Genomic DNA, 21,572 nt, shown 5'->3' on the forward strand with positions numbered 1-21,572 from the left:
CAAACTATTTATTGTTGTGTGTCCAATGAGTTTTTTTATGTAAAAAAAAACAAACAAATGATCCATTATGATATGGCAAACAATATTTTCAATGTATTGAAAGGATTGTTTTGGCAAAAAGGTTATAAAAAATGTATTGTGGGATAATAATCATTATCAATCATTGTGGTGTTAAACTATAGATCTTTTAAAAGTCTCTTTTATATATACTATTACTTTACTGTACTGTACTATATTGTACTGTACAATACTATACTATACTATACTATACTATGCTATATTGTACTATACTATGCCATGCTATTCTATAACTAAATTATAACTATTATATGCTATACTATATCATTCTGTACTATACTATACTATACTATTATATCCTATACTATACTGTACTGTACTATTATATACTTTACTATACTATACTGTACTGTACTATGCCATGCTATTATATAAATACATTATAACTAGTATATACTATATTATACTATGCTATACTATACTATTAATTTAATGAACTGTACTGTACTGTACTATACTATACTATTACAATACTGTATTATACTCTACTCTACTATACTATTTAATTACTAAATTATTACTATACTATACTACAATACTATACTACACTACACTATACTATACTAATCTATGCTATGATATGCTATTATATGCTATGCTATGTTAAACTATGCTTAACAGGCTAACAGGTGAAGGTCAGGTGAGAAGAAAGAAGGAGGAGCCAAAGCAGGAAGACGCCTGCAGATGTGTGGACACACTGAAGTGAATCTGTGGAGAAGTGAAGTACATATTTCCTCATAGGAAAACTTGGCTCGCGGAAGAATACGGAGAGTATGCCACTATAAAGCGAAGCGGGGGGCGATCGAACAAGAAGAAGACCTATCTGGACAAAGAGGTAAACTGAGGCCTGACTGTGTGGACATGAGAATCACTCAGTAAATTAATAAACGCGATTTTAACGAGTGATCGACAGGAAGAGCGCGCGCAGAGTTTGAAGAGGAAATCTACAGTTTTACAGGAATGCAGATGTTGGTATTGTGAGTGAGTGAGTGAGTGAGGGAGGGAGGGAGTAAGTGAGTGAGTGAGTTCTGACAGGGTGGAAGACATTAGATAAGCTCAGAAAAGTGTCGCCATTTAAATGATTATACCTAATGTGTGCTGTATTCTGCAGGTTTCCTGTAGCAGTTCAGCTCTGCCTGTGTCTGAGTTGAGCTGCTGCACATTACCATGTCTGGACTTGCTGTCCAAATCCAGACAGGTTTACAGCACAGGTGTGTGTCTGTAGCAGTCCCACCCATCGCCCTGTTATTGATGTGACCACACAGACATGCAGCATGATAATAACCATGTGCAGCATGTTCAGGTTACATGATGATTCCAGGATGAAGGGACTGAGGGTTTTTTTTTTTAATTGTGAGGGGGCTAGATAACACACTTCTGTTATAAATGTAAATACACATGAAATGAAGTATAGGCGAGACAAAATATTGTTGTTTTATATTTATGAACTGTTTTCAACCAAAATCAGCCAGGGGATGGCACAACAAGAAGAGCCTCTATATGACTTCCCCGAGCCCACCAAGTCATCACATCAGAAGCTCCTGGGGCTTCAAAGGGGAAGAGCTTCCCTGAGAAGCATCAGCGTCCTGGACCGCCTCCTGCTCACCGTCCCCGTCTGGCTCCAGCTGTCAATCAACCCTGCCACTGCCCTGCACATACTGCAGAGGGAGCCTCCTGGGGTCAGATGATACACACATGCAGATTCAGAAAAGCCATTTGTCCAAATCAGCACACAAACAAACACAGCGTCTCTCCATCTTGTCTCCTCTCTCCGTGTTCTGCACACACCGCAGACATTCCTGGTGCGAAAGTCTCGCACATCGCAGAGAAACGTGCTGTGCATACGTCTGACGGATGATAGTGTGCCTTCCTTTGTCCAGCAGTTTGGCATCAGGGAGGAACTGTCCAGTAAGTACCCGACACTCCTGAAGACCAACAAACACTCACACATTTGTGAGTCTACCTTTCAAAATAAAATCTATCTGAGGTATAAATACTACAGTATACACATACTGATGTCAGGCTTTGTTATTGCATCGTTTAAGCTAAGAATGGTGTAGTTTATTCATATATATATATATATATTCATATAGATGCCCTGAAATGCAGGAATTCAATTAAAAATGTATTGTATGCCTTATACAATGGTTGTTAATATACAACAGTACCCATTGTGTCCGATCCAGCATGCAGATGATGACAAAGAATGTAATTGCCACTGCATCTCTGTTTTTAGTCGTTTAATAAATCATACTGCACTACGGTAGGTGACGGAACACTTCTTATTTTTGCAGTTCAAGCACATAATTTTTTCCACTGTATCTCTGTCTCGTCCTCACCTCCAGCTCTGACTCTGGAAACTTCAGCAATCAGCTTCCCAGATCTCCCAAGACTAATTTCTTTCTACTGTGTCAGCAGGTAAAAATCCCGTTTTCGTTTGCGCCTCCTTCATCATCTCACCGCTCACTGTCAGTGGTCTTTTTTTTTTTTTTCTTCCAAGGTTGAGTTTATTGTGTATTGTCTGTGTTTGTGTCAGAGATGTACTGCCGTTCCCTTTGGAGCTTCCCGAAACAATTGCAAAAGCCACCTCTCACAAAGAGCTGGAGTCCATCTCACACATGGGAATAGGTAAGTGAACATGTCTGGTTCAGTTAGGTCTGATTTTGTAACCTCAACTAGAAAATACCTGGGCCTTAAAGGATTTATTTACATGGGGCGTATACACATTTTACCTTGAGTAACTGACTCTCGGGTGATGGAAAAAATTAACATAAGTCGCTTGTCTGTTCATGGTTCCTTCAGGGGCTGTGTTTCCCCAAATATACTACCAGAACTAGTATTACCTACTCTTTCTGTCCATAATGATTTTGATTATTATAAACAAAATCAACAGTTTCACTAAATGAAAGGAATCTGTGTTGTTTTCTAGAATTTTGGAGTTCCCATCTAAATGTCCGTGGACCGCGGGAGGCACCAAAGTCCCAGAATGACAAAGAGAAGAAGCCCAACGCTGCGACGCCAGCCACACCTGCTGCTGCTGCTCCAACCACAAGCTCTGATTCAGCTCCACAGCCCGACTCAGATCACCAGCTCACGACAGAACCCGAGTCAGACACAAACGGCCAACAGTCGGGTTCCAAACCCACCCTGTTCCACGAGTTCTGTCCAATCACAACACGCAGTCCCAGAGAGTTGGACTGTGGCTCCGGCCTGGGCGCTCTTTGCTTCATCAACCCCCTTTTCCTACAGTCTCAGACTGTATTGTCCAGACGGAACCTGTTAAAACGTAGCCTCAAGATTCGAGTTTCCACAGAGACATTGACCCCGCTGTCGCCTCCTCTTGCTCCGCCACCTCCGCCGCCTTTAATGCCCAAAACTAAAGGGAAATGTAAAGCTCAGAAACAGCGACAAGGAGATGCCAAGCCCAGTAAAGTCTTAATTCCTTTACAGGATGGGAACCAAGCCACAGCACCAGACACCCAGACTTCGACACAAAGACAGGAGGATCCCGATGAGGCCCAGATTCAGCCTCCTTCAGCAGCTCCTCAAGACCAGGTGCAGGAGCAGGTCCAAGGTCAAGTGGATTTAGAGGAGGCTACAGTTACACTACCAAAAATAATGGAGCATCATCCTGAAGAGTCAGAGTACATGCAGCCTTCTCCAGGGATCTATTCCTCCTGTCCTCGCTCACTTTCTCCTTACCTCTCCCCAGCTGTTGCTCCCCTAGCACCTCCTCCTAACCCCACAGGATTTATACCCATCTCTCCCAGTGCTTTAGCCTCTCTCTCCCCTTATCAGTCCCCTTCTGTTTCTCCCAGACTCCCCTTTTCTCTCTCTCCACATGACTCACCGTGTGCCTCACCCTCTCTCTCACCATACCAGTCCCCGTCCGTTTCTCCGAAAGTCCCCTTTTCTCTCTTTCCACGCGACTCACCCGACGCCTCACCGTATCAGTCCCCGTCTGTTTCTCCGAAGCTGCCCATCTTTATGTCACCCTTCACTTCCTCACCCTCACGTCAGCTGGCAGAGCAGGTTTATGACACACCGGCTCTCCCCTTAAAAGCCAATCAGAGATCACAGAGAGATGCAGAGGAAGAGAAAGACGGAGGCACTGCGGGTGCAAAGCAGGATGAAGATTGTGAAACAAATGCAAAGGGAGAGGAGGAGGAACAGAGACTGGTTTTACAGATGAAAGGTCCTTCTCTAAATGACACGGACAGTGGCAGTTCCTTCAGCAGTCTTGAGGGGGCAGCAGAGACTCCATCTCCCTCACCCCATGACATGACTGTCCCTAAATGAAATAATGCCATATCATGAAGCACTGTATACAATAAGTGTCGATACATCAACAGCATCTCAGGCACGTATGATGGTTTTCAAGAGCTGAAATAATATGCTGTGCTATATCTATGCTCAATATTTCCTTAATAATTCCCATCATGCTCTATTGCCAGTTTCCTAACCACGCAATAAAACGTGACAGTGTTCAAAAACTTTATATGTCAACATGAAACAGTGTTGTTGAGTTTCTTGCTGCTTATTTGTTTGTTTGTATTCTTCGAATATAAAGTTACTCTAAATTAAAAAAAAAATGGTAAGAAAACACAAGGATCTATCAAACAGCTTTTATTTTTTGTAGATTCAATATCACATCCTTAACCGTTGTTAAGCCTCCCAGTCATAACAATATACCATACAGTCAAGTACTTAACTCTTTCAACCAAACCTGGCAAAAGAAAGTTAAGATGGAGACTTATTTTACCTTGGCAGTTAACATGAACCGTTCTTAAGCATTCAAATAAGCATCTACACCCAGATTGGACGATTACTGATAGATGAGCCACATTTTGACCTTGCCATAGCTAAAGAGTGACCGACAGAACCTTGCAGAAATGCCAGCATTTTAACTTCCAGTTGGCATGATTTAATTAACAGTTTGCAAAAACATTTCATTAGAAAAATGTGTTTTCTAAACGTGTGATGATGTTGCACCAAATCAGATAGTTCCTGTCTCTTCAGGTGTTTCATCTAAAACAATTTGTGTTCATTTGCAGTTTTGTGTCCACTGACTTTCACTTTTATCACATATGGCTAAGAAAAAGAGTGGACATATTTGAAACCTATGGATTGAATGTCCATCAAGACCAGCAGGGGGAATCGTTTTTGCTCATCTCCAGAAGGTTAGCCTCCAGTTGATCTGCGTCATCCTGGAAGCGTTCAGTGAAGGAGGAAATCAAACCTGCTACGCTGCCTTCGTACTCCACCAGGTCCACATTTTCACCTGGAAACCACACATGTGCACACATGGAATAATTAGCTTAACATCTACCGTTGCTTCAACAATCAACATCAGTAACAACTGTAAATGGTAAATGCATTTGTTAATGAACACAAATGAATGAATTTACCATTGACTCTGGTGTTGGCCTGGACAAACAACTTTCGCGTTTCCTTCCTGAGCAGCACCGTCTCACGGAGACGCAGGAAGTTGTGAGCGCCGCTGTCGCTGACGGTGGAGTAGAAGTCGTACAGAAATCTTCCTCCTTCCACGTCCGCTGTCGACTTTAAGATCTGCAAAATGGAAGAATCAGGTTATTAACATGGGTGGGTGTGTAGACATGGAGGAAACTGACCTAATAGAGAGATGATAAACGATAATATTCACATCATTTGATACATAATGAATCAGACTTTTATTTCAGAAGCGCAGGGAGGATGGTAATAATGTGGATGGAAACACACAAGTGTGAAAAGTTGATTTGTTGACTTATATAAAACAAGTAGGAGTGCAACTAACACTTATTGGTATATTGTCTGATTTTCTTCACTTAACCATATGGTTTATAAACATTTGAATGTAAAAATGTTAATGTTAATTAAATGGGGAAAACATGTTCACTATATGTTTACTACTATAAAAAGAACCAGTGAATATTTACTTTTATAATACTGGAAGTTGTAGCTTTAAATTACTGATAAAAAAATTAAAGAATCCACAAACTTACTAAAGCAGAGATTCTGAAATTTCTTTGTGAAGCATTGAACTAATTAACTCAATTAATTTCTGCACTTTTTTTTTTTTTATTACTATTTCTCACTGGTGCATGTGTATCTAATAACTATTTCTATTGCCTGTGCGACTGAAAAAGTATGGACCTACCTGCAGTTTGCAGAGGAAGCTGTGGATGGCGTTCTTGCCCACAGTGTGGATCTTGCTTCGGTCCACTGTGATCTGAGCGTCAGGCTTGCCGTCCTGCCCCGTGATTTCCTCCAGGCTGACCAGGCCCTCCCCGGCCTCCAGAAGAACACACAGGATCACAAATCGAGCCTGCATGTGAGCCTGGGACAGAACACACACACACACACAGACAGAGATATAACACACACATTGTATAAACCCTGTGACACTCATGATAACACAAGCTGAATTATACAGCACAGACACATGAAACTGAGCCAGTCAGATGACTAATGGTCTGTATGCTGACTTCTTTTATAAACACATTCACTTGACGCTGTGCATCTCTGATGTTCCTAATAAAAGTATGAGTCATTATTAATAAAAATAACCAGGGCCTGTAAAGTGCTGTTTGACTATTACAGCCCCGACGTCTATTATGAGTACACTACTGTACATTTCTCAAGAGATTTAATCCAAATATTTAAATCAAACGCAGTACCTGTCTCCAGCTCTTGCTCTCAGGTGTGTAAAACTCCAGGCCCAAGAGTCCAGCTCTGACCATACTGAGCCAGTTGACGTACACCACATCCTCTGCATCCTGGCCTTCATGGCCAAAGATACTGGAACACACATACAAACAGATTCACTCATTAGTGACATTTCGTCACTTATCTCTATTGACCCGAGATCCCTTTGTGATTGGCTTAACCTCACTACTTGGTCTGGCATTGTTAAGACTGTTGGGGTTTGTTTTTGTTTATGATGTAGAAACATTGTTCATTATAAATCTGTATATTAAAACTATATTGTTCAACATTCAAGCTGCCGTGGTGACACTCCCATTTTATATCATGACTGAGCAGGCGAGATGGAAGATGCATACAGCATGAGTAAAGGGAGACGGCTTCATACAGCAGCACTAGGGCTGAAAACATCAAGAAGCACCACGTTTCAGAAGTGGATTTCACTGCTAAAAAAAAACCTTGACATTCAGTAGGATTATTTACTGTATTTTAATCACAACCGTGATTTTGGCTTCTACTGTACATGATGGTGCGATATTGAAAATGAGCACCCTGGCTACATGTCTGCATGTGCCAATCACAGCTGCTGCTGTTTCCTGGATGCAGTCTGAACAAGTAACACAACAATAAAAGACAGATAAATAACAATTACTGAAGTACCATATAAACACAGATAAGAGGACAGAACTGCTTCTTTCTCTTCTGTGTGTGTGTGTGTGTGTGTGTGTGAGAGATAGTGGTAGCAGTAGGGGAGAATAAAGTAGGTCATAGACTGCAGGGTCTTAGAGACTGCAGACTGTTTAGGTAATTACTCAAAAATCTACAGGGGACCCTAGAGGTTGCGCAGCGAAGCTTTGAACCACTTACAATTCATTACTTTTCATACAGGCTCATCTTTAATTTAAGCATGTTTATGAAACGATACGCAACCATGAATTACGGCAACATGGTTTATTCATTCTGAGGCAATCCAGCTAAAATATTGAATCATAAACATCTCCCAGATTCACCAAGACTCATATTTCTTCTGGGATGCACCACTGAGTCTATGAGACGAGGAGAAGTATCAACATGTCTGTCTGCTGGCAGAGACCCAAATATAAACGGATCCACGAAGCCTGGAAAGAAGAGTCGCCCCATCCTCATACTCATACTGTAAAGTGAGTGATTGAAGAGGGACATGTTTATCTGTGGCTCACGTCACAGCACTTATTATGCAGGCTCTTTTAAACTAAGCCTCTCAAAAATTCAGTTTTCATCAATGCACATCTTAATAGAAGTATAGGTTATGATAAGCACTATCAGACATACCTGAGTACCTGTTTCTTGAGACACAGGTAGAGTCCGACACATTCAGCACGACATTCTTCATAAGAGGAAGCAATTGTGGAGAATTTACTGTCCCATGTCTCGCTGCCTCGATACCAGCTGGACACCTGGAGAGGAAACAGACACCTGATGAGGCACTGCATCGCTCCATCATTATTTTTGTGTCAATGCAATAAGTTAACAGGCGTAAACTCACCGGCTCTCCAGTTTCTGGGTTGACCACTTTGCTTTGGTCAAAGTTGAATTTGCCTTGGTCATCCTTCAGAACACAAAAGGAAGTGAGAAGAAAAACAAAACATATGAGAAACATATAAGAAACTTAAAATGAAGAGTGCTGATAGCATTTAACTTGACCACATGACCAGGGTTCAACGGAACATATAGACCAGTGACTCCCAAAGAGTGGGTTGAGACACACAGATGGACCATGGAAGACGTTTTAAGTTTAAAATCAAATGCCAAACATCTCTTGGAAATGATGTGCTGACCAACACAAAACTACATCAGGTTTTACAGATATGGCTGCAAATTAGTTGCTGCATAATATCCAACTTATATTGTGATTTGCCATCTTTAGAAAGTGTGGGTAACACTGATTGACGACATAACAAACAGTATTAGCTGATTAACTATAACCTCCTATGCCCTGAAAAGTGGTATGTATCACAGTCCAGTATGCAATATACAGTGAACATACTTTAATATTTTGGACTGACCTGGACAAACAGTTTGCCGCTTCCATGGCCCAGCAGCTCATGAAGTCCGACCTGCACTTCGAATGATGGACCCTTCCACTTAATGAACAAATCCTAAAGCAAAAACACAAACACACAGCAGAATTTAAAATTATGGGAGTGTGCATGACAAAAAAAACAACCCAAAACAAAACACATGTATGACATGCTACCTTGTCATCTTCTGCAAGGAAGGTGAGTTTTTCTTTCTGTGTGGAATAAGCAACAGCAAGCACGTTTCCTAGTGACACGTTTTTAAAGCCCTCCGACTGTCTGATGTCATCGTCTGCAAACACAAACACACAAAACACTTTCAAGTAAGAAGCTGTAAAGCACACAAACTATTCAACATCTTCAAACCAAATGAACATTATAATCGCGACGCTTTCCAACAGTGAGACATCGTCAGTGTACATACAGTTGGGGATGTTGATGCCGGCTGGTATTCCACTTCCAGCAAATGTGAGAACATCCAGCGAGGTGAAGTCGGGTTTAAGGAAAGTGTCCTTCTCAAACTCTCTGGGCCAAGGCAGCTCCGGAAGCAGGACTTCTGCTGAGCTCACCAGCTTAGCAAAGCGCTCGCTCATCGCCTTGTTCACCACAGCAACAAAACCTGGGAGGTGACACCACCAAGACCAGAGATAAGAAGACCAAGAAATATACTTTACAGCATATCTGAGTTCACTTACTTGAATTAAATAATACTGATTGTGGCTGAGTATTAACATTATGTAATTCTGGGTTATTTTAAATTGATAGAACTGATTTTATTGTATACATTCAATAGCCCATAATGAAAAAAAATAGTTGTGTTTGCAAATTAATTTACAGTATTAAAACCATTTTCTATGGCACCTCAAACTGAGGTCAGACGGACTTTTACTTTACAATTTTAATAAATCAAATTCACCAGTTTTTGAAATGACCTTATTAGTGATCAAGTATATAGAGGTAATTTTATCCATTTCAAATTCGAAACACAAAATTTAAAAGGGGCTTAATACTTAAGCGCCTGTAAAAGTGATTGTTTCAGTGGTTTAACAGAGTTAATTTTCCCCAACAGTCTTCAGCTCTGAATCACAGCAATAAAACCTAGAGAGGCCAGAGAGGCCCAGACTTTCACTACACTCATTCTCCGTGTTTTTTTTACCTTCAAACTCTCCTCTGGAGCCAAATGGGTCTCTGTAGCTCTCTATGAATCCTATGTAACTGAGAGAAAAAGAGAGGAATCAGGAAAAAAAAGTAGTATTGCAGTAGTATTTACTAGCCAGTGCAAAGGTACGGTTAAGGTCGATAAGAGAGTGAACAAACAAGAAATATCAAACATTTGACAAGGAGTACGAGAAAGTGAAAGGCAGCAGACTCCAAAGAAAACATTCATCCTTAATTTGAACTTGATTTACAGGTATCTTTGTCTGTCTTTTCCTAGCTGAGCGACAATTTCAATATTGACAAAGGAAAACAGTGTTATCCTGCAACATGTCATAAAATGACAGATCTTCCAGCTGCACATTTCAGTGCGACTCAAACACATCACATGTAAGGAAATCAACTGGTCCTTCAAGTTACGCCTTCTGTGGTTTGATCTTACAAATATGTTTGTAATTTGGTGGGTGCTGGATGACGGACTGGTGGACTAGATGTGGACAGTCAGCATGTGGTTCAGTGGGCTCACCTCTCAACAATTGGTCCTTTGTCTTTGATCCAATAGCGTGAGCCCTCTTTGTGAGCGTCAACTGAGCCGAGGGTGAAGCTCCGTCTGTACTCTTCAAGCATCTTCCTCTGGTTCTCATTGGCAGCGTGGGTCTGTTTCAATTATTTGGAAAGTCATTCATTTTACTAAAATACAACTTCCATATACTAATCTTTTCTCCTCTTCTTTTCCCAAATTGTTAAGTTTAAATTTATAGTACACCCCATGTGGGCTACTTCGCCTATTGTAGTCTTTCATCTCTCACCTGTGCTTGTTGGAGATAATAACAGACTTTCTCCATGAGTGGAGCATAGTCTCCCCTCTTCACAGTGAACTCTTTGTCCTCGAAGTTGAAGTTGCCGCAGCATGACTCGCATTCCCCTTCAGCTGCACAATCTGGAGCATCAAAATACATTTCTTTAAATGACTGGAGACTCACAAATGTTAAGTTAAATAAACATCTCAACTTTCATTCTTGGTTGATGTTTAGAAATAGTTTGATTCTCAAGTAAAACTGATTTCACTTCACTGCAGTCCTGACCTGCTTTCACAGCTGAAGCCAAGCGCACCTCGTAGCAAGCTTTATCTCCATTGTTTCGCTTAAACAGACGAGTGTTGTACGCCGAGAGTTTCTAGAGACATAGCACAAGACAAGCCATATGGATGGAGATACGCAAAGAAGCAAAGACGTACAGTACAGACAGGACGAGATATCAAAATGGAGTAGACAGGTAAAAGATGTATACAAACAGTGACATTCACCTTCAAAGGCTTAGGAAAGAAAAGTCATACGTTTTGGTACAAATGCAGAAGAATGATGATTTAATTCCAATTTAAATTCAGCTTACTTGTGAATCAAGGAACTTCTGAGCCAGCTCAGCATCCTCCAAACAGCAGTTTCCTGAGAAGTAGGTTGTAATTCCCTAAAAAGAAAAAACAACTATATACATAAACCATACACTATTATGGGCCATGAAATATCTTGTATGGCTCAGAGCAGCAGGTCATGATATAACAAAATATTTATTTTGCAGGAAAAAACGTTTCGGTCCAAGCTAGAGCTCCCACCTTGTCGCCCAGACCCAGCTGTTTCAGTTTGTCTTCCAGAGAATACAGAAGACACGAGCAGCTGTTCCAAAGAGCCTCCATCTCAGCAGGCTGCTCCTGAAATGCCTGGCTGGCCTTCACCAGAGCCTCCAGCTTGTCCTGGACGGAAAAATCACAGATGAAGGGATTTTCAAAAAAACAAAAACAAAAAAAAAAAACAGTGAAGTATGAATCACAAGCACATGATCATACACGAAAACAGCAGGAGTGGATTCAACCCCTGACACAGAAGGGCTTCTTACCTTGGGCAGATTTGGGATGAACTTGGTGTCTCCAAATGACTTGTAGTTTCCCATGTTGGCATACAAACCTGCTGCATACACCAAGAAGGCCTATACATAAAAAAAACACGTTTTTTACTTCAAGTGTGTTGCAAGACACAAGAAACAGCCACAGATGACCAAGACTGCATACCTGATACTCCTCAGAGCTTAGTCCAGCTGCTGTGGCGACCTGTGCCAACTGTGAGGGTGCCTGCTTCCTGAAGAGTCTTTGCAACAAGACGAAGATTTCAGCCGACTCAGGCGAAGTCTGCAGCAACACTGCCAGACCACCATACCTGAGAAAACAGCATTTGAGGATTATTCTTTATGAACAGGAGAAATATAATTATTTTTCACATCCTGAGATTAGGAACATACCAGGCAGCTCTTGACAGGTAGTGGGCATACTTCTTCTCCTGAGGGGAGAGCAGACGGAAGGCCTCGCCACAGTCAAGTGCAGAGATGCCAATGTCATTTGGGAGGTAGTACTGAGAATCCACCATCTTGAATCCGAGGTTCACCACCGATGATAAGGAACTGGTTTGGGAGGGTGGGAGCAGAAAGTGTTAAGAATAGGGAAAAAAAGAGGAGTAAGTCAAGAAAATAAAACAAGTTTGAAAGTGTAGGTGAGATGAAGGAAAGCAATTGCTATTTTTTTTGTATGTTAGATGTTTTCTTAAGATATATGATAGTCATTTGTTTTAAATCGGATGTCTTCATTCAGCTGCTGTTCCTTTCGCATGGAAAGGAGCCGGTTGAGGTGGTTCGGGCACCTGGTTAGGATGGGAAGGGAAATCTGAGGCCCCCTGCGAGAAATGCGAGAGCTGCTATCCCAGTGACCCAATCTCGGACACCCTGGACAGTTTGCCAGTCCATCACAAGGCCAACAAAAACATTGGCTATCATTATTCACACATATGGTCGAGGAAATACATTAGTAAACAGTAGTCTGATGTTTTATTAAGGTAATTGATAGCTGTTTTCATAAGATAATCAAAAGCTCGTTTTTGGTTTATGTATGCTTAAAATAACCAGTGGTTATTTCTTTTAATTAATGCTTCGTTAGCTATAAAATATACTTTATAGCTATGAAGAAACAAAATGCGACAGTGCAGTAAATCAAGTGGGGAAGTTAAAACTTAAACTGTTGGTATCTGTTCAATAAACACAATACAAGTTGATGCTGTTTGAACCTTGACCTGTCGTATCTGACCGTGGGCCAGATTCAATTGGAGACTGTGATGTTTCACTTCCTATTATAACCGATAATAAGACGAAGCTGGAGTGAATGAGCTATGAGTCTAAAGGCACCCGTTTAAATACCGCTTTAAATTCAACAGTAGACTCAAGCAGTTCAACAGTGAACCGTAAATACACATGAGAAAACCAGACTTCAAGCTACTGCCAACAGCTGTGTTACCCTCAGCGTTAGCTCCTAGCGTCCAAGCTAAGGCGGCTGCTGAGTGCATAGAGCATTTTATCACACACACACAAATTCTTAGCATAAAATGTTGAGAAGAAGCTGCTATGGCGCCTATTTCTGTACGTGACTGGCCGCTATCTAATACACTTCAATGGGTTTAAAGATGGAAATAAACTGAACATCTTGTTACCGTGATTTCCACAAGGAGCTCCGGCGAACGTCAAATTGCAGTCTCACGTTGTCAACTTCCTGGACTCATTCAGTTTTAGCCCCGCCCCTCCACCAATCGCAGCTTTATTATTTGTGAATGACAGCACGTTTAACGAATGGCATTGCCAGATTTTTCGGGCGCATCCCACAACGATAAATGTGACAAACTGTAAACGCTAAGACAGTCTACTACCAATGTAGCGGATGGAGACAACACTCATATACAGTACAATACATAAAAAAAGTAAAATTCTCTAATTGTACCAAATTCCCTTTGAGTAGATCCATGGTGGTGCGGCTAAGTGGTTAAAACGGCACATCGGTACTGCTTTTAACTGTGTACGCGAAAGTTCGAATCCCATCCTCGTCGGTTTCCTTTTCCATATCCGAGACCAGAACCTGGACAACATTGAATACACGGTCCAGAAGTATATGTATATTCAACAGTTAACTGTCAGAAAACGTGCTTGGCCAGCAAATGGCTATTACTATGAAATCTAAAGTGTGTCCTCAGTTCTTCATCGTTGGAGTTAAATGACAGTTCGCATACTGAAGTGTTTTATTAGTGCCATCTTCCGGAGTACTCAGTTCCTACAGCGTCTGATTTCCATACTATTTCAGCCTTATACAACAGCCCTTTAAATTGAAATGGTAAATTATTAATTATGAATATTAAAAAAAAAAATAGGTTGAAAGTAAGATATGGGAGATTGTTCAAAATTCCAACAATGTTTGATTCTGTTAAACTATACTGCATTATACAGAAGTTTGTCTGTTCTCTTTGCTATACCAATTATACATTTTAAAGTGGTAATCTTAATGTGAATGATTTAAAAAACTGTATACTTTTAACAGTTTTATGTTTGAGTATTTGGTGATGAGTAGAAACACAATCAGAATATACTGTAAGTATTACCGTGTCAGGACTGATGTAAAACTTCCTTTCACAGATCACAGATCTTGGGAACTAAGGCAGTAACGGATCAAGTTTCCCCTTGTTCCGTTGAGGCAGTTTTTATGTCAGTTTTGTTGATTTATTGACATGCATCCTTAACAACATGGAAATAGTTGGACTCTGTTTATCATTCTGGTTGCAGCCTCATCACGGGTGAAATTTATGGAGCTCACCACTGTATTCTGTACAAGAACGAAAGGCGTCTCTCCAAGAAAGACATCATTCCCATAAACAATTATAAAGCTTGGACAGGAAAATTACCCTGAATATCTGTCAGCATTACATCATCAGATGGACTTTATCAAACCATCTCACCCGACTGTCTTTACTACATGTTCCATGAGTTCACTCTGAATTTGGCTTTTTCTTTTAGTGCAGCTGACTCATGGAACAAAATACACCACGTATTTGAATTAATTACCCTTCTTTTAACTTTTAACTGTCCTATACAGCTGCATTTTATGCATCTTTCGTTTTTAAAGTCATATTTTATATTCAATCTCCCTCATTGTTGTGATTCAAAGGTTTTCAATTGCAGCAGTAGCAGATGACCTTGTACTTTTTTTAAGTGCCTTGCCATTTTGAAGCTTAAAGTTCAGCCAATGTCACAGTGTAAAAGTTTGTCTCATTGCTCTGATTATTCATGGACTCCTTTTAGAAGATGACCTAATATCCTCTGCTTCTTCCACGTCCACTACACTCCAGCAAGCTCTGGCATCCTGCTCCTGTAAGTTCTCTCATTTCTCCCATCATTTCCTTTCACTCCTGCAACTACCAAGTACAGAGTTTTTGGTCCTGGATAATGTCTGCATCGACTGATTAGATACCAATATGAGCATAAATTCAATATGAACTCATTTTGAATTGCCCAAAGACTCGACTGGGTCTAAATTCTAAACCCATCTAAATAGCCTCATCTCCCCTAACCATTTTATTTATTGTAACAGAATGTTAACATTGAACTTTTCTGAAATTTAATTCTTTAATTTGCTTTCACACATGAAGCCATTAAGCCACGACCGCACATTCCTTCCACACTCGCACACTTTCATTTGTTAATCGACTCGATTCGTTTACAAGTTGGATAGGCTGAAAAACCACACAGTCTTTTATCCGTTTATTGGTTTTATTGAATTTTACAAACACGACGTAAGAGTGAATTATTTACAAAGGTTGTGCCGCAGAAAGAATCGGGTTTTCCTTGAGGAGGGGGGGAGAGACAGCTGTACTCTATCCAAATAGTAGCTTCAGTGAACAGAAAAAAATGTTAACAGACATCTGGACATTCTGCACATGTGTGTATGTATGTGAGCATGTGTGTGTGTGTGTGTGTGTGCACTGTTTGTTCATTTTAGGGTTCATGCTTGGGCTTTGCCATTCCTCCTCTCAGGAGGCGTCGTAGGGAGTATCCAGCGATAGCAGTTAGAGAAGCTCAGGCTCTTGTCCACAGCACAGCTGGTGCAGTAGACAATCCCCAAAGCCAGCATCACAACAAGGAACACACACAGAGGCACAAGCAGGGCAACCAGCAACCAGCTCTTGTCATGTTTCTGCTTTCCTGCATCAGATTCATCCTCCGTCTCCGCTGTACCGTTGACATCCTCTGTACCAGCCATCTTAGCCTCCTCCCCCTGCCCTGGTGACCTGTTGGCACTCTCAGCTCCCGTCCCACCACTAACTCCTCTACTTCCTGCCTTAGCCTCATTATCAATCTCGTTGCCTGTGTTGTATTTCTGTGTTGGGGTCGGCGCTGTCTGATAATGATTCGGTGACAGGGCGTCCCATTGGTTCAAGTGATTGTCCCGCCCATGCGCCATGTCAGGAGAAAGTCCTTCAGGTACTTCTGTGAGCCACTCAACGTCAAAGTTAGTGTCAGTTTCAAAGTTGGGGTCAGGGGTAAATGAGGTGGACCATGGAATATCATGGTCGGGGTCCACAATCGGTATGTGAGCAGAGTCGCTGGGGTCAGGCGTCAGAGTGGAATATTCCTCATCATCAGGCGAAAGATGACAGGTAAGTCCATCTGACTGCAGGTCATAGCCATTGTCGCAATAACACTGGTACCCACCCATGTAATTCAGACACTGCTGCTGGCAGGGCGACTCCCCCACACACTCATCTATGTCTACACACTCTCCCCCACTATCCAACTTGTACCCAGGGTTACACTGGCAGATGAAGGACCCTTCAGTGTTTTCACAAGCACCTTCACAGCTGCCCTCGTCAAGGCACTCGTCGACGTCCACGCACTCACCCTCGTCGTCGGTCTGGTACCCGGGGTGGCAGATGCAGTGGAAGGTGCCGGGGATGTTGACACAGTCCTGTGGGCAGGGGAGCTGTTGACATTCATCGACATCAGAACATCTGCGCCCATCTGAGGCAATTTGGTAGCCCGGAGGGCATGTGCAGCGGATCCCCCGCCTTGTCTCCGCACAGTTATACTCGCACCCCATTTCCATGCAGACCTCACTGATTTGCGGTTGGTCAGTGGGACCAGCGGAGTCAGAGGATAATTGAGGAGGGTCAGTTTGGCTGAGAGGGTCGGGCTTGCAGCTGTAGCTGTCCTCGCCTAGTATGAATCCCTCGGCGCAGTAACAGTAGTAGTCTGTGTCTGTGTTCTGGCAGAAGTGTTCACATCCATGGTCCTCACTACACCAGTCCTGGTTCTTTAGATCTTGACTGGGGGAGCATAGTGGTGCATCCCTGGACCAGCCCACCATCTTGTCATCCCTCTCCATGCACAGCACAGTCTGCTCAGCAAGAGCGTTTGGATCTGAGCCGTCTGCGGGACAAGGTAGAGAAGCTACAGACCCATAGGGCACATGAGTCAGCACAGTGCTGACAAGGTGAAATGGGGTGGTGTAAACGGCTGGACCTCTGCCCTCGTCCTCCAATGGTGGACACATTCCTTTGTAGTTGTTCTGGCAAACGTATCCGTCCAATGGCAGTGCGCAGGAGCCGTCAACCCACCCAAAGTTGTCGTTGCTCTCACGTCCACTCACTGTGGTGAAAACAGTCATGGCCACACATCGGGGCGCGGCACAAGTCCCAGGAGTGTCTTCACGGAGCCAATTGGTGAACTGACCATCCTGATCTCCTGTTAAAATAAGGACAAGTACCAGGTCAGCGAAAGCACTAGTCGACTTTTACAGTGTTATTTACATACAGTTGCTATGCAGTAAATACCAAATACTGTAAAAATTTCAATCGTTTAAGTTAGAATACCCATTTGCTTCCAATGGGAGTGTGCCCATATCAACAAAGCCAGGTTAAAATACAATATTTTGGTTTAATTCTACAGAAAATGCTACAGCTGCGTCAGCCTTTATATAAAACACATATGACGCATAGCTGGGTTTATCAAAGTGAAATATTTTGGTTTTGGGCATATTTCCCGCTCCATACAGCAAATAACATCTGCAATATGTTAAACTGATCTCTATCATGATTCCAAATATTGACATATTTTACCCATAAAACCTACAATGGATTATCCACAGTCATGAGGGATTATTTTGTGACAGAAACACCACTCTTGAATATGGTGAATAGGATTTTTTTATACCCCTAACCGTAACCACAAAGGTTAAGGACCTTGTCTTTTCCAACAAAAGACTGAGGCAACCACAGTGAGTGATTAAAAACACCCATCTGGTTTTAATGGGTGAGGTTTGTGAGATGACTAAATCAGGTTGAGGGGCAGTTGTGAGGTCAAATAGGGGGTTGAACTTCTCCTGTTGCGGCAGCTCTGTGAAACTAAAGTAGTTAATGTAATAACCATCCAGTATAGAGGTCTAGACGCAGACCCGGGGACTGGAATCTAACAGAAAGGTGACAATTTTGGGTAGAAACAGTGCCAGGACTGGTTTCAGATTTATTCTGGCCCACAGATTTTCCATTAGATCAACAGAAGGAACTTGGAAAAGTTAAAATGCTCAAATGTAAGGGAAACGGTGACATTTGTTACTTTTCTTTTTTGGGAATATTTTAAAATAATCTGAGCTCATGTTTTAAAATCCAATAAAAAGCCTGATATGAGGGACAATATTAGGGACAGTGAGGGGGTCAAATATGAATAAGGTGAGACTTTGCCTGTGACCCAGACGAATCCTCTGAGTGGTCGGGTGGATGAACACTGGCGTGGAGGTCTGTGCAGGCCGATCCAGAGGCGAAGCCTCAACCTCGGTCCCTGTGAATCAATGGCCGACAGCAGGTCGTGGACCACACCCGCGGCCTCGTGAGTGTGCATGGTCGCCAGGGTCCCACCTCGCTCCCGGCAGCTCCGCCCTGCCTCCCTGAAGGTTCTCTTCTGGAGGAAGACAGTGTAGCATCCATCCTGATGACAGAGAGCATCTTTCTCCGCCAGCTGAGCCCTGGCTGCTGGCTGCTCCCCTTGGCCTTGGCTTCCAGGAGCCAGACAGAGCGTCAGCAGCCACAGGACACTCAGGAGACTCATGCTACTGCTCCTGGTCTTTTGCATCCTCCGCCAAGACATGAGTATTATAACTAGTGCAACATTCAAAGGAGTCAACAAATAAACTTTATCGTCTCAATAAATAACCAATTTAAAATAAGGATACTATCTTTTTTTTTTTGGACTTCTTAACCAAATAAACCTGACGCAGATTCACCCACTTCAAACAAATGACCAAACTGCAACTTCCCACCTTTAACCTTCTTCTGCCCCGTGTGTGTGAAGAAATAAATAACCTGGTGTGACAATAATCTGGGTCCAAGACTGATTTTAGTTTAATTTAATCTATGATGGATTAGTCCTGCAGTGCAGAGTCAGTCATATTCCATTCAGTAGCACTGCATCCACAGGAAAAGAGATTTCCCCAGACACTATATAGAAGTAATATAAACCAATGCAGTCCAGTGGAAAGTCCTGCACAGCCCAGTATGGTCCAAAATAACGTCCGGTGCAGAGTCCTAATTTTGTTGAATGGAGAAATCAGTCCAAAAGATCTATAGAGTCCATCATGAGTCTGACGAGTTTTAATAACAATCCTCTGTTATCCCGTGTGTGTGTGTGATCCTGCTGGGGCTTTCTTGCTTCTGCAAAGTTGGCTTTCTGACTGAACCTCAGAAAGAGCGAAAAATGGGGGAGGGTTGAAGGGGGGGGGGGCTACGTAGAGGAAAAAAAGGAATTGTGTGTTTTTGGAAGAGGGGGCTGGTAAAGTGTGTGAGTGTATTAGAGGAGGCAGGAGGGGTGTACAGGATGGTGTGGCGATGTATGTGTGTGTGTGTGTGTGTGTGTGTGTGTGGGGGGGGGGGGGGCACGGAATTAAAAACCCTCAAAGAGTTATGAAAACCATACGGCACCATTCTGTCCCCCCATGTTGCCCATGGCTTCAGACACACACACACACACACACACACACACACACACACACACACACACACACTGCACAGCATCCACAGGAGTGGAAAGTGTTTGTCAGCTCTGTGAGATGAGATGCAAAGACCGTCTCCCCCCTTTCTTTCTTTCTTCTCCTCCTCCTCCTCCATCTGTCTCTCTTGTTCTCCGTCACTCTATATTTCTCTCTCATTTCTTTCTCCATCTTCCCCCCCCCCCTTGGTTTCCCATCCTCTGTCGCCAGCCCGCTTCTTCCCTCTTTCTCTGTCTTTCAACACAATGTATAGCAGCTGGAAGTTTTTAAAGCCCAATGCAAACATTAGAGTATACGGAATACCTGTTGGACCGTGCATAACTGTGTCCCGGTGCGTGTGCGTGTGTGTGTGTGTGAGTTCATTCTAACACTGTTTACAATAACTCTGTATGGGCCCAGATGTCTAATTGTAAGTGTTCCGTGGTGTGTGGCGACCACTTGGGGGCATGAGGAGGAGAAGGAAACAGGAAATGCCAGATGTGCATCAGCCTGACCTCTTGGTAGCAGGGGAGCAGTGGTGCAGACTCGGGGTACCTCTGGCGTCACATGATCTGTCCACCAGTCGAAAGCTGAGTTTGGATTTTTTTTTTCTTGTAATATCACAGTGAGAGAGAAAAAAGAAGAAGAAGTCAGTTACTTTAAATTTGACTGTTTAAACTCTGACGGGAATGTTACAAACAGTTGTGCGAGAGAGTATAAATTAAGGTTGACCGCACAAGCAATCTGATCTGTTGAACAATCCCTGCAACATCACGTTGCACGTTTTCCCCTCTTTGGAAAATATGACCTACAGGCAGTTAAATATCATTATTACATGTTGCAACTTTCCTCAAGGTTTTGGTAACGAAGGGCTCGACAATATGAAACCATAAGATGACAGCAGGAGGTCAGCCGCCGAACTCTCTTTACAGAGGATGAGGAGATGGAAAAGTCATACTGTGCGTGTCGTTAAATCGGTTATTAGCCACAGCCGGTGTACGGCAGATGAGCCGGCTGACTGTGATGTGTTAGTTTTGGGAGACACAACATATACAGTCCAGCTATTCCACAGTCTTTTCCAGTTATGTAACAGATATCAGAACCAGAGGGAGAACAAACAAAGAACCTTAAGATCCTGGAGAACCTAAAGAGCCTTTCAGTCTCGTTCCTCTCCTCCTCCTCCTCCTCCTCCTTCTACACATCCCTCATCCTTCTCCTGCTCATTTCCTTCGACTCCCCCATCACCCTTTCTTGATGATTTATTCATCCCTTGTGTCCCTCCTTTTCTGCTCTTACATCCTCTTGCCCCCTTCCCTTCTTCATATCTCCATGTTACTGCTCTCCCCCTCTTCTCTTTAAGCCTCATAATTTGGTCCCCAAATCAGCAATCTCTTCCCACAGAGTCCTAGCATTTATCCCTAACCTCCCACACTCGGTCTGTTTATTCTATCATTCAGCCTTGTTATAACCCCTCCTCCTGTGCAGACGGCCACACCCCCCCAGAGGCGCATTCCACAAATGTAATTGATAGAACAGACAAAGTTTCCTCTTTCCACAGTCCTGCTTGACCAATTCCCCCTTTTCACATTAATCCACTTACTGTACCTCCAAGCTGCGCTATCTCCCAAACCCGAAGACCTCTAATGGAACATGCAGATTTCTTGATTTTCTTTTCCCCGCCTCCTTGGTCACACACTGCACTC

At 42.6% G+C, this 21,572-nt stretch overlaps 3 protein-coding genes across 5 annotated transcripts; 1 reads left to right on the forward strand and 2 right to left on the reverse strand.

Annotated features, from left to right (window-relative positions):
• The first annotated feature begins 769 nt into the window (after positions 1 to 769).
• LOC131458460 (proline-rich protein 36-like) lies at positions 770 to 4,576 on the forward strand. Of its 2 annotated transcripts, XM_058627581.1 has the most exons (7): positions 770 to 913; positions 1,190 to 1,289; positions 1,547 to 1,757; positions 1,872 to 1,986; positions 2,424 to 2,496; positions 2,615 to 2,706; positions 3,008 to 4,576. In XM_058627581.1, the coding sequence occupies exons 2-7, from the start codon at positions 1,246 to 1,248 to the stop codon at positions 4,375 to 4,377; spliced, it is 1,905 nt and encodes a 634-aa protein (XP_058483564.1). In that variant the 5' UTR covers positions 770 to 913; positions 1,190 to 1,245; the 3' UTR covers positions 4,378 to 4,576. The 2 variants fall into 2 exon arrangements, with proteins under 2 accessions (XP_058483564.1, XP_058483565.1); XM_058627582.1 differs by lacking the exon at positions 1,190 to 1,289.
• Positions 4,577 to 4,691: 115 nt separating this feature from the next.
• dpp3 (dipeptidyl-peptidase 3) lies at positions 4,692 to 14,036 on the reverse strand. 2 transcript variants are annotated; one of them, XM_058628330.1, is made up of 19 exons: positions 13,807 to 14,036; positions 12,288 to 12,446; positions 12,061 to 12,205; positions 11,889 to 11,978; positions 11,608 to 11,745; positions 11,388 to 11,462; positions 11,081 to 11,171; positions 10,805 to 10,935; positions 10,522 to 10,652; positions 9,997 to 10,055; positions 9,265 to 9,459; positions 9,020 to 9,132; positions 8,829 to 8,921; positions 8,309 to 8,371; positions 8,095 to 8,219; positions 6,759 to 6,879; positions 6,239 to 6,418; positions 5,487 to 5,649; positions 4,692 to 5,359 (listed from the first exon to the last, which is right to left on the reverse strand). In XM_058628330.1, exons 1-19 carry the CDS (start codon positions 13,950 to 13,952, stop codon positions 5,217 to 5,219), a joined length of 2,361 nt encoding a protein of 786 aa, XP_058484313.1. In that variant the 5' UTR covers positions 13,953 to 14,036; the 3' UTR covers positions 4,692 to 5,216. The 2 variants fall into 2 exon arrangements, with proteins under 2 accessions (XP_058484313.1, XP_058484314.1); XM_058628331.1 differs by lacking the exon at positions 13,807 to 14,036 and adding an exon at positions 13,523 to 13,642.
• A 1,565-nt stretch (positions 14,037 to 15,601) lies between these two features.
• LOC131458013 (endosialin-like) lies at positions 15,602 to 19,600 on the reverse strand. Its single transcript, XM_058626618.1, has 2 exons — positions 18,590 to 19,600; positions 15,602 to 17,594 (listed from the first exon to the last, which is right to left on the reverse strand). Exons 1-2 carry the CDS (start codon positions 18,990 to 18,992, stop codon positions 15,856 to 15,858), a joined length of 2,142 nt encoding a protein of 713 aa, XP_058482601.1. The 5' UTR covers positions 18,993 to 19,600; the 3' UTR covers positions 15,602 to 15,855.
• Between the last annotated feature and the right edge of the window lie 1,972 nt (positions 19,601 to 21,572).

Source organism: Solea solea, chromosome 4 (assembly GCF_958295425.1).
Source record: "Solea solea chromosome 4, fSolSol10.1, whole genome shotgun sequence".
NCBI lineage: Eukaryota > Metazoa > Chordata > Actinopteri > Pleuronectiformes > Soleidae > Solea > Solea solea.